A 15,025-nucleotide genomic window follows, 5' to 3' on the forward strand; every position below is an offset into this window, starting at 1 on the left:
TTCGAACCTACGCAATCCAATTTCTGTTATGGTAATAACCACTTGGCTCAGACCAGTTATAATTGACGGGACCTTTGACAAAACCATCCATGAGTGAATGTCACTTCCTAGGGACACAAAATATGCACAGAATATTATCGTTAATAATCGAGTTGGAGGCTATTGGAGGCTTGCGTGGGCGCCGTTACAAATCAAATATTCATCTGGCGCCCGTTCTGGGATCGGCGGCCTAAGTATGGCCTCGGGACAATTAGCCTACACGCTCGGACTCCACATCCTCCCTCCCTTGCCATTCCCTTGCATAGTAAGAAACGCAATCCGTTGTGAATTACGATGTTTGTTTGTGACCCTTCTCGTAGGGGAGAGGTTACCGGTGCGAGAACGTAGTGTCCTCTCGACTCTCGCCGAGCAGCACGGGAATGACTTTGTTGTGAGTCTCATTTACTAATATTTTCACGCATGCAGTAGACCAACTCAGTTGCAGAATTTATGTACTACTACTTATTTAGTAGATTCTAGAGCCTGTAGACGCATCGACTGGGTATACGACTTTTCTTCCAGTGACTGGCTTCAATGGCAACCTCGGCGCTACAAAGGTGCATTTTTACACATTATGAAACTGACTCATGCCTTGTCGGTGCCAAGTCTGTGTGATGGGAACAGTGTTGCCAGCATTCTCCGTTCTCTGTTATTCTCACTGAAATTGCGGCCTTATCGAGATTCTTCGATTTCTTTCGCCCGCAGCTGCAATAGTACGTGTGACAAAGCTGTCCGTCATTCACGACTGTGCGACTTGCGGAACTGCAGGGACGAGATGAATCTCTGTGTTGACGGCGGCCCTGCAGGGTCGTTCATCGTGAAGCCTTAAAGGCAAGTACAAATTTGCAGGTACTGCTCGCTCACCTAAACTGACGCCTGAACGCTCTTGAGCACCGAAGGTGTTCCCGATGATTTGTGGAACCCGTTCGCCCGGGCCAGGGTCACCTTCCAGGCTAATAACCCCGAAAACCATTCATTCACAATCTTTGAGCGCTTCCGACAAACAAAGTTTGCTGATTAGCATGTAAGGTTTGACATCTCGTGTGATGTTCTCTTAGATTCGCTGGAGTCTGTTGTGTCGAAATGATGGCAAATTACAAAGCTTTCCTGCCTCAATAGAAAGTGCGTTGTCCCAAGCCCGACGTCTCCTCGAGCATACTTCCAGTTCTGAACGAACTCGCAACGTCACCCAACTCAATCGACAGGACATCGGTTTGACTTTCGTCAACGCGGTCCACTGGGTATCCGCTGCCTCGCTTGCGTTTATGGGTGACCAGCATGTCTGATATCCACCCTTCCGTTGTGGGTCTTCGAGGTCAGCGGGATTAGTTGATTCATGTGCTGACAAGCAGCTTAACGCATATCAAGTATCAGTGACCATAGTTCATACGTGCACCATTGTCCTAACCTCTTGGCGACTCTGGTATAAAAAAACCCAGCAATGTTGGTGGTGGGAGGATGTATGGGCGGCTGTTGCGCTAGCAGCCACCATTACCAGTGAGGTCTCGGTCTGGATTTTTTCTGGAACACCGATGGGTATGTCAACTCAAACTTGTGATGCCCCATCCTTTATGACTATTCGTTACTATGTTCAGGCTCAAAGCCATGGGATGGCCCCATTATAGCGTCCTGGCTTCTCATGATTAATTTTACCATAGGTCTTTGGTGCGTTACTCACTTCCTTAGACAATGACTTATCCATCATTGTGAATGAAGGTCGTCTCGGTTGAGTATGATATGTTCGATTGTAAGATTATCATCGCCCACAAGAATACGAACCATCGCTCGTTGTGCGGCAGCAGCTTTCGGAGCAATTGCCATCGCTTTACTCGTCTATAAATGCTGGTTCTGTGCTCGCTATCACGACTGGGAAGAAATCGCTCCGCTCAGTTGCTCTCTGGCGTCTTCTGTAGCCATCACACAGGTCATCGGTAAGTAGGAGGAGATGCAATACATGCTGTAGTTGATTTGCTACTCTTCAGCGGATTTTTTGTCTGACATGACACTGGTGGTTTTACCTGCTCAAATCTTGCATCGGGTCAAGCTTCCACGGAACCAGAGGATATTGATTCTCTCGGTCTTCTCCGGCAGTCTCATAACCACGTTACTGAGCATCGTGCACGTTGTTTTTTTCATCCAGGCCGATCCTATCTTGAAAATTTTAACAGCGCAGCTCGAGGCAAGTCTTACTGTGCCACACAATCCTTTTTGAAGTACAACTGACTGACGGCCTAGATGGCTTTCTCTGTTATTGTCTGCAATCTTTTGCCTATAATCACATGTCTCTACAAAGTCTTTCGAAGCAAAGACCTGGACCTCAATCACAGGCGATACTCGGCAGGCAGCATGTTCCTCACTACTATTGTCGAAATGCCATCATCAGACAGCCATACAACCGAGGAATTGAAATTCATAGCTTAGAAGGATCTTGGTGTGCCTTGCACCGGTGGCAACGTGGTACTGCACCTTCGTACTTTCCATTTAAATGTTATTGTATTGTATCAATTCGTCAAGACGTGTATCTCCTCTTATTCCGTACTGTATACCTGACATAATTACCTTGGTTTACAACCAATTTACAACATACATTTTTTGTCACAACCTTAAGCGCAATAAGCGCTCTCCAGAGCATTCGAGTGGATGCGTATGTATTGTAATAAATAACCTCATTTAAACTGTGTCAAGAATCGTATGTTACGGTCACAAAGCTACCCATGAATTTGTGTATTCGGAGTTCGAGCACAGTGCGCCTACGCAAGTATTTTTGTTTTGTTGAACATAGGAGCATGTCATTCCATGACCTATCCGCAGGCTCAGCATAAAAATTAGCGCAGTGAGCGACAAACCTCCTACCAAAATCTGCGGATCCAGAAACGAAACCTCGAGTGAAAGATTCCTGAATAGTGATGCTGAGTACAATAACATCAGTCTAGTGACATGAATCAAAAGATTCCTGAAAGTCCTTGCAGCGTTCGAACATAAGTAGGATGTGGAATCCCATCATTCACGGGACTGCCGAGTTCAGGCGTTCAATGTAGTTTTGGGTCACCTTGGTTTCCCGCTTGTGAGTTGACTGATGATGGATTGCACAAGGTAATAGGGAGCTCTCAAAGTGCCGCATACCACAGCATAGGCATGTTCACAGCCTCATTGATAAACCTGAATATCGTGCTAAGTGAGACTACTTGATGGTTTGAGAGGAAGCACCGTAACGGACATAAGCCCAGAAACGCCACCACAGACAATGGATACAATGTATCGGAAACGCACTGGATAATACTGAAGAAACTGTAAAGAAAGCGATGCAAGACAAGCGAAAGGACGAAATGCCGGAGCCAAGTGGAACAGTATGCTACTTTTTCCTCGCATTGGCTTGTCTCGCAGCCGGGGCAGGTTGCGGCTGCGTGGGGAGTCCATAGTTCTTCGCACGACGGAAAAGGAGGACATGCGGCTCTGGGGCTGATTGCATCTCGTCAGAAAATGATATCATTGACTTCATTTAAGATTGCCACTTGCCATGCACTTCATAGTGCTCCCAGCCGAGGCTCTGAGTAATGCCGATCCCTCTCCACTCCGCTTCCGATAGTAGACGAAGGGTGCCTGCTTTGTCGTCAAAGAACTCTTTTGGAACAAGCTTGAGTAGTGGTTTCGGTAGGATGACGTGACGGTATTCGTATAGGTCGTCAGAATAGCGATCAGAATAGTGGATCCTGCATGTCAAAATTAGAGCGTATCGTAACGGAAGAAACATTGCGGCTAACTTTTCGATATATTCCTCAATCTTGCTGGCAATTTGGCGATCGGCCATTGAGAAAAAAATAGGGTATTACAGGGTATTGAACGGTGAAGAGTTCTAGAAACGCGTCTATGAGATAAGTACAGCGTTGGTCGAGACAAAGTATTGTGTGACAGACGTGACTAGATTTGATTTCTGTTCTCACGTGCAGGCGCGTCCGTGACATGTCACGCGTCGCTCTCTTCCATCAACAATATTGGCATCACTGTCGGCTTAATGCAACAACCTCAGAGTTGGTCTCTGATACACAAAACATCGGGGATGCTTCCTCTGCAGTATGCCCTTAACCCCCCTCAAATTGACAGTACTCATGCTGACGCCGTACTACACCACAGACACCAACACTATTACGATGATTTTGCCAGGTCTGAGGACTGAATTTGGTGAGTATATGCGCGCAAATATCCTTTGAGGATATTACATTTTCTTCCAGATTCTTCTCCATCTCTACCGGGACGCATCAACGACCGTGCTCGCACCTTTGCAAATCATGCACCAGCTAGTTATGCGTTTCACTCAGGTGCTGCACAACCTTACCGGGAAGACTATGGAAGCGTTACTCCCGAATACACCCCAAGCCCTGCAAATTATACTGGCGTGCAGGCCCAGATCCAGGCCCATCATGATGTTCCACAGAGAAATTGTCAGTCTTTTCATGTGTATCGTCGTCCTTCGTTATAATCAACATGAATGCCATCTTAGACCACCCGCATCAGTACTCTGGAGAAAACTACTTTAAAGACTCGAATAAAACTAAAGATAGTTTCGGGTCTAATTACGACACCGTGTATAATCACAGGCCTGATGGTCATACGCAACAGAAGTCCCAACCAGTGCGATTGCGCCCTGTTTCCGAACTTCGTTGGGTTATTTCCCGCCGTCTACTTTCTTAGTCTCTAATATTTGGTGGGATAGCGGATATTTTTCGCAGCATGTTCAAGTTTGGTGTTTTCAACGTTGTCCAGTCAATCTGTTTTGACGCAGTAAGATTTATTAAGCTTCATTCAGATTTCTTCAGATTTGATTGTTCTTAGGTACTCCACTCGAATGAGAATATGGTACGTCATTCTTATCACTTGAGATATATCTAAACAGGCATGCAGGTTATCAGCGGTAGGTGTGGTCATTCTTCTCGACATGCTTCGGGCTTAGTGAGCGTGTAGCGCCCACTGGAAGTGGCAAGACCGTTCTTTTTGAGTTGAGCATTATCCGCATGGTCACCGACCCTTCAGGCGCAAACCAAGCCGCTAAATGTGTCTATGTCGCTCCAACTAAGGTAAAGTTGTGTTACTCTTGCGTTAACCTGAAGCCGCTTGACAGGTCAATACAGGCCCTCTGTACGGAAAAATACAGGGAATGGACCACCAAATTTGGCAGTCTTGGGATACCCAGTATGTAATGTATTATAATTCAGATGTGACGCTCGTTCTAAGAGTTAGGTTGTGAGCTCACCGGTGACACCGTAGTCTTCGGCAAGGGCGTGTGGGGTGACGCTAAGAACGCTAGAATCATGTAAGTTCAGTCGTGGTAGTGTTTGATGAATTCTGATATGCAACTTTATCTACCAAAGTGTTACTACGGCACGTTCCCGGTCTGCTCATGTTTTGATAACACTACTTACGTTATCTCAGGCCGAGAAGTGGGACAGTCTCACTAGGAATTGGTAAAACATTTTTATTGTGACAATAGCATACGCTCACACTCATTTCAGGGATGACCACAGTCGTATATTATCTCAGATCAAACTTTTTCTTGTGGACGAGGTGAGTCTGCTGTTGATATCGTCCCGCTAGAAAATATTCGAGGGTTGGTCAGGTTCATATCCTCAACGAATCTCGCGGCAGCACCCTAGAAGTCGTTGTCTCTCGCATGAAGGCAAGAGGATCCAATGTTAGATTCCTTCTCGTTTCAGCAACAGTCCCGAACATCGAAGATGTTGCAAGCTGGATTGGGAGCAATCATGCGTCTAGCGATCATCCCGGTCAAATATTCCAGGTAATCGAGTCGAGGTTCGCTTGGTCCTATGCATAGCCTGCGCTAATTGGCAATACAGTTTGGCGACGAATATCGACCCTGTAGACTCACTCGGTTTGTTTATGGTGTGGTCAAGCCGAAAGGTCAGAATGACTTTGCATATGCGCATACTCTTGATACTCGCCTATTCGCCGTTTTACAACAACACGCCGTTGACAAACCAATCCTCGTATTCTGTCCGACAAGAAAAGGTGCGACATCGTCATTACTGGTCACAGTCACTCTACTACCACCAGGCATTCTGTAGGGACCATCACAACCGCCAGACAATTGGCTAAAGAATATGAAGAAACAATGAAGGCGAATCAGCTGCTCCCATGGAGCATGCCTTTGCAGTGCGTGATGAGACACTAAACAAGACAAGATATTTATAGATATTTAGAATGGACCAGACTTTTCATGACAAAGATCTCGCCCGTGAGCACTGCATGGTAGGAAATACTGTTACTGTACTCATTGCTTGCAGCTCTGGCTGCTTTGGGAATCGGCGTGCATCATGCTGGACTCACTATCGGCGACAGGAAGACCATCGAAGACCTGTATTTGCGTAAAGTACTACGAGTTCTTCTGGCTACGTCGGTGAATACTAGGATCTGTTTTCTCCTCTGTTGAATGTTGCTAATGCCCCGCAAAGACTTTAGCGGTCGGAGTCAACTTGCGTAAGGTGCCATCTATCGGTAGTCATCGGTGATACTGATCCAATGTTTTAGCCGCCCATCTGGTCGTCATAAAGGGTGTTAAATTATATCAAAATGGCGAATCCAAAGAGTACTCGGATCTCGACATTATGCAGATGATGGGACGAGCGGTGCGTGCAACACTCAGTCCACAACCTATTTATCAGCTTGTTCTGATGTCGTGATGATAGGGTCGCCCACAATTTGGTACCTATTTTTCCACTCTGCACTCTTTCTGTTGACATCTGTCGCCTTGCGTTCAGACACTGAAGGAGTTGCTATCATCTTATGTGAAACTGAACTCGAGAGAAAATATCGCGATCTTGTTCAAGGTACCACACCTTTGGAGAGTAGTCTGCACACGAATTTGGCCGAGCACCTAAACTCTGAGATTGGTTTGGGAACGATCACCGACGTCAAGACAGCACAGGAGTGGCTTTTCCGCTCGTTCCTGTATCGCCGAATGCAAAAGAATCCACAGCACTATAATATAGGAAAAGATGACCGCCAGTCTTGGCAGGACAAGATGGACAGCATTGTGATGGACAGCATCGAGCAGCTACGAGAAACCGGGTTGGTCACCTATTCGCCGCGCGATGGAGAGCTGAGTTCTACTGAATTCGGCGATATTATGAGCAAGGTGAAGTGTTGTTTTTTGCTCTGTGTCACATACAATCTGACACCCTATGAAGTTCTACATTCGTCGTGGGACGGTGAGACTTTCGCGCCATTTAACAGCATGTCCCTGATCATGAATAGATGAAGGCAATTTTGGACCTCTCTCCAACCGCATCTTTACGCGATATTGTGAGTTAATGGGCTTTCATCAGCGATGATATAATGGAAACATGGTGACAGCTTGAGATGATATCCGCTTCGGAAGAGTAAGTTTTAACAGCTAGTTCGACCTCACGGCACGAACTGCTTTATACAGATTGTCCGACCTCAAATTGCGAAGTGGTGAAAAGCAGGTAAGGAACGTGAAACAAATGTTATTGTTGAGGCCCACCATTTTCAGGTATATGAGAAAATTAGGCGCCATAATGACATTCGGTTCGCGGTCAAAAAAATTCAAGGCACCAGTGACAAAGTGTTCTTGCTTATGCAGGTAGCTGTTATGTTCACACTTGCCTGTGTTTCAAATGACGTGTTTGAAGGCGGTTTTAGGTGGTTTACCCTTGAATAATGCCGAATACAGGAGCGGAGAGAGTCAACTGTGTCTTGAAGCATTCTCAGTTTTTCGTCACGTTGGCCGGATTGCCCTAGGTAAAGTTTTATCTCTAAAGTTGCATTAATTCTTCAACCTGAGTACTCCAGCGGTTGCGGAAGTTGCCATCATAAAGAAGAACGGAGCGCAAGTGAAGCACGGGCTGGAATTGTACGTCTGCTATGACTGGAATTCTTAGATGGCTGAAAAGAATTGTCTAGAGTGCGTTGTCTTAATGCCAAGGCATGGGAAGATAGACCGATTGTCCTGAGACAACTAGAGTATATCGGCGAAAAATCGTCAGTGGATCACTTTGCCTTTCCATATACTCTGATCACATCGGTCCTGCAGAATCAAGGTAGAGATCTGAAATTACTCACCTTAAACGGGCTACAAGCAGAAGTATGAGTAGATATTGGCCGAGAATCACATCTCCTCAATTCCCAAGTTACTAAGTACCAGCCCATTAAGACTCGAAGAAGTGAGCTCTCGTGACTGCAATACTATAACAAGCTAACTTCCGGCTAGCTCCTGAACCGCAGGTCCCCCTTTGGGTCTGAGGTTTTGTTGGCTGCTAACGAGCTACCGAAATATTTCCTCACCTTGACAGAAGTGAAAGTTTCACCTAGCGATGGGAAATCTCCAGTAGATATCGAACTCTCCATTGAATGTGGCCTTCTCTTGGACAAGAGAGCTTCTGCGGGGTCCAAGAAACAGAAGAGGAACGGATTCGACATGACAACTCTTCTTACCGTTACTTCCGACTTCGTTTTTATCGACTTTCGCCGTATCTCGTGAGTTTTATATCATTAAGGGGAAGCGTCATTAAATTCAACGCCTTAGGACGAAGGTGCTGAGGGAAAGGAAATCCTTCGTAATAAACGCGCAGCTTACCAGACCAAGTCAGACCATCAACGTTTCGATCTCTTCAGTCAGTAGGGAGCACTCGCATCTCGGGCATTCGGCTGATTCATATAACTAGGACAATATCGCTGGGGTTACCGTAACTGAGAGCTTCAAGCCTTCCTTACCCACAAACCGGTACCCAACGCTTAATACTCGCCCATTGACTTCTTTGGTAAGCAAAATGCAGATCGCGTTACGTGGACTCACTTCTGCAAGGAAATGGATTTGGAAGGGCTTGAAGATGTTGCCGACTTTTGGGATATGGGACCTGATGACGACGACGAATTGAATTTCCCTGTAAAAGATCTCACTCGACCCCGTAGCCCGCTACAAAGCAGCACATCAACACAAAAGAATACCAACCCTTACAAAGAGAAGACAACGAAGGCTCCCCCACGCCCTACAGTGAAGGGAGATGGTTTGAGGATGGCCAATACGCTCGTGCGAGACGACACGCAGCCTAAAAAACGCCCAGACGGGAAATATAAGCAAGTCCTTTCTATTGTTATCAGGTTGCCTAATGTCAATATCAAATCACAGCTGTAATCATACCTGCAAAGATAAATCTGCTTGCCGTCACTTTTGGTGAGTTTCGACACAAGCGTCTGGATTTATTTTCTGCCTAGGATCATCCTGCAGTTTCCTGCTGACGAGGAGTGCGCGATAGTTGCCGTGACGGACTCACAGAACCTTCTCGTGTCCCAAGAAAGAACAACACAAAGCCCGTCCATTTGCTGAGTTCAAAGAAAACTCACGACTCTGTCGACCTGTCATCTACTGGATCCAAAAGTCGTGTCACCGCGCTGCATGGCGACGTCCCAACCCCCAAGCGACAAAAGACAAACAAAGGCGATCCAGTTCTTGAGCAGCGTGACTCGCCTCATACAGGTGCTGATGTCAATCGAAGGTTGGGGATCTCTGAAGGTCGACTGAAACAAGATCCCCCAGCGCCTTTGTCAAGAAAACGCAAACCAGCCCCAAATTTTGATATCGAGCTTGTCACCTTGAAGTGCTCGCAGTCATCGCCCTCCTCCAAGGAGATACTTAGCGACTCCCAATCAGATGACGACCTTGCGAATATTTCTGAGTTTCTGTGCGAAGGGAAGCATGTTCGTTTGAAGGACCACTCGAGCTCAGAGGTTGATGCGCCGGTTCGAGACGACGATTTTAACGACACCGTGATGGATGCTCTCTCCCTGACTCCTTCTCCCACTGGCAATCGGGCGTGTGACTCTCTATCTCCCGATAGCTTGCCCCCTCGGAAGCGTCCGAAGAGCAATAACGTGTCAGACGGATCTTACTCGCCAAGGCAGGAATTAACGAATGACAGCCGTCATCACAAACGCTTCAAATCCGGCCTCAAGCTCTTCGGCTCCCCCTCTGCTCTACCGACTGCAAAGGTAACGCGTCAAAAAAATGCTCTTCTCAACTGACCCTGATCATTCTAGGAGGGCGATGTTCCTGTTCAGTCCACAAATCGCCATTCGCTCTTTCTTGCAGGATCCTCCGATGTTGACGTCGATATCCAATCACCGTCCAAGATCCCCCAGCAACAGCTTTCTGATGACTTCTTTGATGAATCCTATTTTGACATCCTGCCGGAGCCTCGACAAGCAGTGGAACCTTCTCTTCGTGAGGATGGAGAGAAAACTCGGGCACACACTCGGACCACAGGAATCGCACATTCTGGCGCGAAACTTCAGGCTACATCGCAATGTTTCCAAAGGCTTCCTAGTACATCTCAGTCACAATTTGATGTACAAAGCAGTACTACCAACCAGCCTTGCCCTCCTCCAGTCTTCTACAAACGAACCTCAAACCCCACTGTCGAGAATCAGCAGACGAACCAAGGAATGAAAACCGACAACAACGAAGCTGATGTTGATGTCCTTGCTGAATTTGAGAGCTGGTTAGAGAGTGGCGCAGTTGACATTGTATAACAATGAGATGTTGTATGCAGTGGGTTGAAAGTTTGTAACATATAAGTACTTGTTGTAAGATTATTTGTATGGGGTCAATTGAGTGGATGACAATCAGCGATCAGCTCCTGGGCCATGCTTCAACCAACGTCGTTTGCTCGAGGCTCGTCGAAAACCTGCAGGGCGTCCGCAAATCGTTCATCCCATTGCCCAGGCTGACCGGGTTTTACAATATCCCAACCAGCCTCATCGCCACGCCATCTCATCTCCTTCTTCAATCGTTCCGCACGGAGCTCCACTTCTGTTGGCGGGGGATGACTATCCTCCTCCTTTGTAGGGGCTCGGGTACCTCGTGCTAATGCGCGTGCGGTCGCTAACTTTGCGGGCAGTGCGTCGTAGTACGTTTTACGCGCCTTTTCCGTTTCGGATGGTGTATAAGCACCATCGTAATAGGATTCGGCAGGAAGGTCGAAATCAAGGTCTCCTCCTTGACGTCCGCCCGCCTGCGAGTCTTGAACCTCTGAAGTACTAACAGTCGTGTTTGGTGCTGCGAACGGTCGCGTGTGACTCATTACCAGAGAGTAAGCTGCTTTAGAACCAGCGCGGACTTTATGCCGCTCATTGAAGAAACCCCATAACATATTAGGAACCTGTCTGAAGCCGATGTGATTGGTGAAGGGGACGAGAAGAAGCGTTGGCAGGGTTGGTATAGTCGATGGTGGTGTGTCCAAATATGCAGGAATGTTTGAAATAGATTGCATGGATTTTGATGGACTTGAAGAAGGCATCTGCAAGGGAGAGAATAATGCCGCGTTCTGCGAAGGTGGAAGGCGCGAACGGGTTGGTAAGGGCTCCCCATCTACTACCTCGGGATCTACAACAGATTCCTCTGGCTCATCAAATCGGCCATCCGACGCCAACTCCTGGGCGAGCACGTCTTCCCTGTCAGCGCGATCCATGCTCTCCGTCCAACCGCATTTGAGCCCCGACATAAACTCCTTCAATGTGTGCCGACCGACAAGGACGATGCCGCCCTCGAGTTCTCGCTTGCGTTTTTGCTCAAGAGTTGGCTGGTTAGGCAAAGGCATTGGACTCTGAAATGGAGGCTCGAGACCGGAATCAACACGTCGACGAGTCTTGATCTCGTCCGCAATGCGGTTGGCGAGGTCACCACTCCGGCGCCCCGAAACCATCTCATAGTCAACGGCAGCTGCTACAAGGATTGGCTACAGATAGACATGATGAGCGTACTTCAAAGTCAGATACATAGCGCGCACCTTGACGTACTTCCTGAAGAATTTCAAGCTCTTATCGTGGTCCTCGTCTCCGGGCCATTTCGCGCCATATACGGTGACCTTGCGTGGCAGGTCTGTAGTACCCAGTGGGTCCTTGGCAAGATGCTCAACACGTGAGGAATAATCGGCGCGGATACGTCTACACTCCCTGCGGTCATAAACATAGTATGCGACGATAGAGGTGGTCACCGAGAGGAATATAAGCCAGTTCCGGGACGGAAGTTTGGGACGCTTGTCCAACCAGGATGGTGGAATTCCAGTGTATTCCAAGGCTGCTCTTGCACCGGACTTGGGTACTTGGCTAGTTTTTTGGACCAGAGTCAACATTTTGTGAGCTCATGCCCTCGCGTTGCTGCTATATAGCTATGTGCTACTCTGTCACAAACCAAAAAATACTTGCTACACCCGCCGCCTCAAACAAAGGTAAACAAAAGTCTCATTGACAAATCTTGGAGTGTCCATAAGCAATTCAATTGAACGATTCTCTGCCATGGCTGCCCTCGCCGCGTAAGTCAGTTTATGCATAATAATTAATGGTGCTTATATTTCTATGCAGTGTACTTCCACCACCCGCGTATGCCCCAACTATTTCAGATGACGAGGAAGAAGTTCCCCAGCCTACTCCGTCTCAATCTGTGATCACTCGCACACCAATACCGCCATACGGCCAACGAGTGGGATGGAAACCGCTAAAATCTGAGGACTTCGGTACGTATACCCCATCCCATGATTATGAATCTCCTGATCTTTTATACAGGGGATGGTGGTTCATATCCCGAATGTCATGTTGCACAATATCCATTAGACCTCGGGCGGAAGAAGGCGAGTGTTCTGTCATGCTTCTGCACTAGTTTACTAAGTCGACACCTGCAGACTGCCGCAGGCAACACAATTTCTCTTCAAGTCGATAGCGAAGGGAATGTTCGTTATGATGCTATTGCTCACCAAGGCCAACGTTCTGGCAAATATATTCAGTCCCAATTCAAGGACCTCGTTCCTATCGCTCATCGGAAAGACCTCACGGATGACCAGCGGACCATGGAGCGCCCTTCTGAGGAGGAGGTTCAAGCTACTGCAGATAAAACTCGGGCCGCTCTTGAGCAACTTGTTTCTGGAAAGATCAAGGCTGCACAACCGAAGCATGTCCCGGATGCGCAGGGGAAGACGACATATATCCGATACACACCTGGCCAGCAGAACGGAGGGGATAATGGTGCGCTTAAACAGAGGATTATCAAAATGTCAGAGGTTGTGGAAGATCCAATGGAGCCGCCAAGGTTTAAGCATAAGAAGATTCCCAGGGGACCACCTAGTCCACCCCCTCCTGTTCTGCGGAGTCCACCAAGGAAGGCGACAGCGGCAGAGCAGAAGGAGTGGATGATCCCACCGTGTATATCCAATTGGAAGAACAACAAAGGTTTTACTATCCCACTCGACAAACGGTTGGCTGCAGATGGTCGGGGTCTTCAAGATGTTAGTAGTGCTATTTTTCTTGATTTCAGGCTAATGTTCTTGTTTTTTTGTTTCATTTTACAGGTTCACATCAACGATAATTTTGCCAAGTTCTCAGAAGCATTGTTTGTCGCAGACAGACATGCCCGTGAAGAAGTTCGGCAACGTGCACTTATGCAGCAAAAACTCGCACAAAAGGAGAAAGAATCCAAAGAGGAGAACCTCCGCATGCTTGCACAGCGCGCCCGGCAAGAGCGCAGTGGTGTCGCACCTTCTCGACCAACAGCGGAATCTCGAGCGGCAGTCACGTCAACTCTTGCTGGCTATGGTAGCGGCAGTGAATCTTCTGCATCAGACGCTGAACCAGAAGATTCAGAAGAACAGGAAGCTCGCAAGCTCCGCGACGAAATGCGTGCCGAGAAACGTCGTGAACGCGAACGTGAAATGCGGATGTCGAACATGGGCGCCGAGCAGCGCGCCAAGATGCTTGCACGGCAACAAAATCGTGATATATCAGAGAAAATCGCGCTCGGTCTTGCAAAGCCGACCATGTCGAAAGAAAGCATGCTGGACTCGAGGCTGTTCAACCAGGAGTCGCTTAGTGGTTCGTTTGCAGATGAAGACAACTACAATTTGTATGATCGGCCGCTGTTCCACGGCTCGACAGCGGCAGCGGCGATATACAAGGCCAGGGGTAATATTGCAGAGGGCAACGACGAGTCATTCGGTGGTGGGACCGAGGAGGGTATTGGCAAAGCTCTCGATAACTGACCGATTCGGACTTGGAAAGGCACGTGTTGGATTTGAGGGGGCAGAGGATCAAGAAGTCCGTGAGGGACCTGTACAATTTGAGAAGGATACAGGGGACGTCTTCGGTCTGGATAAATTCTTGGACGAGGCAAAATCTGGGAAAAAACGAGGTCTTGACACCGACGTGTGAGTGGGGCGCTAACTACTGTTGATGGTGTACTGACTTGTCTTATTCTTGGTCTCACTGTAGTGGTGGGTCGCGGAAACGGCAACAACTGGAAAAGGCGTCCGATTTCTAGGCATTTGTATTCTATCGCTGTTGTCGTCTTTATGCTATGTATCCTATTCGTGGTTTGCATTGATCGTGCATTTACTATTTTTTATCATGAACCCAAAATCTATTGTCTGATGTTGTTGACAAGGTGTTGTGACCTGTATTAATAGTAAATGATCTGTCGTGTGGTCGTAATGGGCAACCAGTGTCTACGTAGCGCCAGTCGCCCTTCTCTCTTCGCCATCTTCATCGTGGCAGGTCTCCCTCAAGGATTCCACCCACATTCCTTATAAAATTCAAGCTGTAATCGTTCAGCACTCCTGCCTTCAAAATATACTTAAAAGTGCATAATCCCCTTGTATCAATATGCACTCCGAATTCCGACGCATGCCTGCTGAGCGGGTGCGGCACGCAAAACGGCTGGGTCATGCCCAGCCTGTCAACGACCCATATGCGTCTCCTCTCGTATTTGCTAAAGACGCTACCACAAACTCTACTACTACCACAAGTCAGAGTGCTACCGCTAAAACCACCTCAGCGACATCCACCACACCTGTTGCAGTAACCTCGACAGCGAAGACTAGTTCTTCGCAGTCGTCTGCATCTCTTTCTGCCTCCTCACAGACGTTGACGTCTTCAGCTCCTTTGCAATCCACTCTCACTACACCTTCAAATA

At 47.7% G+C, this 15,025-nt stretch overlaps 5 protein-coding genes across 5 annotated transcripts; 3 read left to right on the top strand and 2 right to left on the bottom strand.

The window, feature by feature from the left end:
• Positions 1–1,165: 1,165 nt before the first annotated feature.
• Positions 1,166–2,593, top strand: BJ212DRAFT_11889 (uncharacterized protein). The gene is made up of 6 exons (XM_041329031.1): positions 1,166–1,354; positions 1,414–1,575; positions 1,635–1,704; positions 1,756–1,970; positions 2,022–2,218; positions 2,333–2,593. The coding sequence occupies exons 1-6, from the start codon at positions 1,318–1,320 to the stop codon at positions 2,444–2,446; spliced, it is 795 nt and encodes a 264-aa protein (XP_041199706.1). The 5' UTR covers positions 1,166–1,317; the 3' UTR covers positions 2,447–2,593.
• A 798-nt stretch (positions 2,594–3,391) lies between these two features.
• BJ212DRAFT_1443092 (cyclin-dependent kinase regulatory subunit) lies at positions 3,392–3,847 on the bottom strand (the record flags this gene model as incomplete). The annotated part of the gene is made up of 3 exons (XM_041337773.1): positions 3,392–3,498; positions 3,556–3,749; positions 3,801–3,847. 3 exons carry the CDS (start codon positions 3,845–3,847, stop codon positions 3,392–3,394), a joined length of 348 nt encoding a protein of 115 aa, XP_041199707.1.
• Positions 3,848–4,005: 158 nt separating this feature from the next.
• On the top strand, positions 4,006–10,911 carry BJ212DRAFT_11969 (uncharacterized protein). The gene is made up of 39 exons (XM_041329034.1): positions 4,006–4,110; positions 4,171–4,218; positions 4,269–4,478; positions 4,538–4,696; positions 4,751–4,818; positions 4,870–4,893; positions 4,939–4,948; positions 4,999–5,111; positions 5,166–5,226; positions 5,275–5,347; positions 5,406–5,415; positions 5,467–5,498; positions 5,547–5,598; positions 5,651–5,830; positions 5,889–6,060; positions 6,117–6,204; positions 6,252–6,286; positions 6,336–6,448; positions 6,504–6,528; positions 6,580–6,677; positions 6,738–6,753; positions 6,810–7,186; positions 7,239–7,259; positions 7,306–7,353; positions 7,405–7,430; positions 7,481–7,517; positions 7,565–7,654; positions 7,704–7,812; positions 7,864–7,924; positions 7,975–8,052; positions 8,105–8,111; positions 8,166–8,234; positions 8,282–8,547; positions 8,597–8,684; positions 8,736–8,831; positions 8,876–9,147; positions 9,200–9,244; positions 9,327–10,059; positions 10,108–10,911. The coding sequence occupies exons 2-39, from the start codon at positions 4,188–4,190 to the stop codon at positions 10,597–10,599; spliced, it is 4,485 nt and encodes a 1,494-aa protein (XP_041199708.1). The 5' UTR covers positions 4,006–4,110; positions 4,171–4,187; the 3' UTR covers positions 10,600–10,911.
• On the bottom strand, positions 10,597–12,261 carry BJ212DRAFT_1308909 (inner membrane protein import complex subunit Tim54-domain-containing protein). The gene is made up of 2 exons (XM_041333903.1): positions 11,856–12,261; positions 10,597–11,804 (listed from the first exon to the last, which is right to left on the bottom strand). The coding sequence occupies exons 1-2, from the start codon at positions 12,198–12,200 to the stop codon at positions 10,719–10,721; spliced, it is 1,431 nt and encodes a 476-aa protein (XP_041199709.1). The 5' UTR covers positions 12,201–12,261; the 3' UTR covers positions 10,597–10,718.
• On the top strand, positions 12,262–14,550 carry BJ212DRAFT_1308910 (SKIP/SNW domain-containing protein). Its single transcript, XM_041333904.1, has 7 exons — positions 12,262–12,380; positions 12,430–12,581; positions 12,631–12,695; positions 12,747–13,346; positions 13,410–14,070; positions 14,141–14,261; positions 14,326–14,550. The coding sequence occupies exons 1-7, from the start codon at positions 12,364–12,366 to the stop codon at positions 14,372–14,374; spliced, it is 1,665 nt and encodes a 554-aa protein (XP_041199710.1). The 5' UTR covers positions 12,262–12,363; the 3' UTR covers positions 14,375–14,550.
• Positions 14,551–15,025: the final 475 nt, after the last annotated feature.

The sequence above is a fragment of the Suillus subaureus genome, assembly GCF_016647635.1.
Source record: "Suillus subaureus strain MN1 chromosome Unknown BJ212scaffold_1, whole genome shotgun sequence".
NCBI classification, from domain to species: domain Eukaryota; kingdom Fungi; phylum Basidiomycota; class Agaricomycetes; order Boletales; family Suillaceae; genus Suillus; species Suillus subaureus.

Excerpts from the sequence above, each read along its gene's own strand:
- BJ212DRAFT_11889 (XM_041329031.1), top strand. The coding sequence starts at position 1,318 with ATGTCTGATATCCACCCTTCCGTTGTGGGTCTTCGAG. Across the intron at positions 1,705-1,755 it reads AATTTTACCATAGGTCTTTG|GTCGTCTCGGTTGAGTATGA; the intron begins GTGCGTTACTCA and ends TTGTGAATGAAG. Across the intron at positions 1,971-2,021 it reads AGCCATCACACAGGTCATCG|CGGATTTTTTGTCTGACATG; the intron begins GTAAGTAGGAGG and ends GCTACTCTTCAG.
- BJ212DRAFT_11969 (XM_041329034.1), top strand. The coding sequence starts at position 4,188 with ATGATTTTGCCAGGTCTGAGGACTGAATTTG. Across the intron at positions 4,697-4,750 it reads GCGCCCTGTTTCCGAACTTC|CGGATATTTTTCGCAGCATG; the intron begins GTTGGGTTATTT and ends TTGGTGGGATAG. Across the intron at positions 7,354-7,404 it reads CCGCATCTTTACGCGATATT|CTTGAGATGATATCCGCTTC; the intron begins GTGAGTTAATGG and ends ACATGGTGACAG.
- BJ212DRAFT_1308909 (XM_041333903.1), bottom strand. The coding sequence starts at position 12,200 with ATGTTGACTCTGGTCCAAAAAACTAGCCAAGTACCCAAGTCCGGTGCA. Across the intron at positions 11,805-11,855 it reads TCTTCAGGAAGTACGTCAAG|CCAATCCTTGTAGCAGCTGC; the intron begins GTGCGCGCTATG and ends GTCTATCTGTAG.
- BJ212DRAFT_1308910 (XM_041333904.1), top strand. Across the intron at positions 12,696-12,746 it reads TAGACCTCGGGCGGAAGAAG|ACTGCCGCAGGCAACACAAT; the intron begins GCGAGTGTTCTG and ends CGACACCTGCAG. Across the intron at positions 13,347-13,409 it reads ATGGTCGGGGTCTTCAAGAT|GTTCACATCAACGATAATTT; the intron begins GTTAGTAGTGCT and ends TTCATTTTACAG.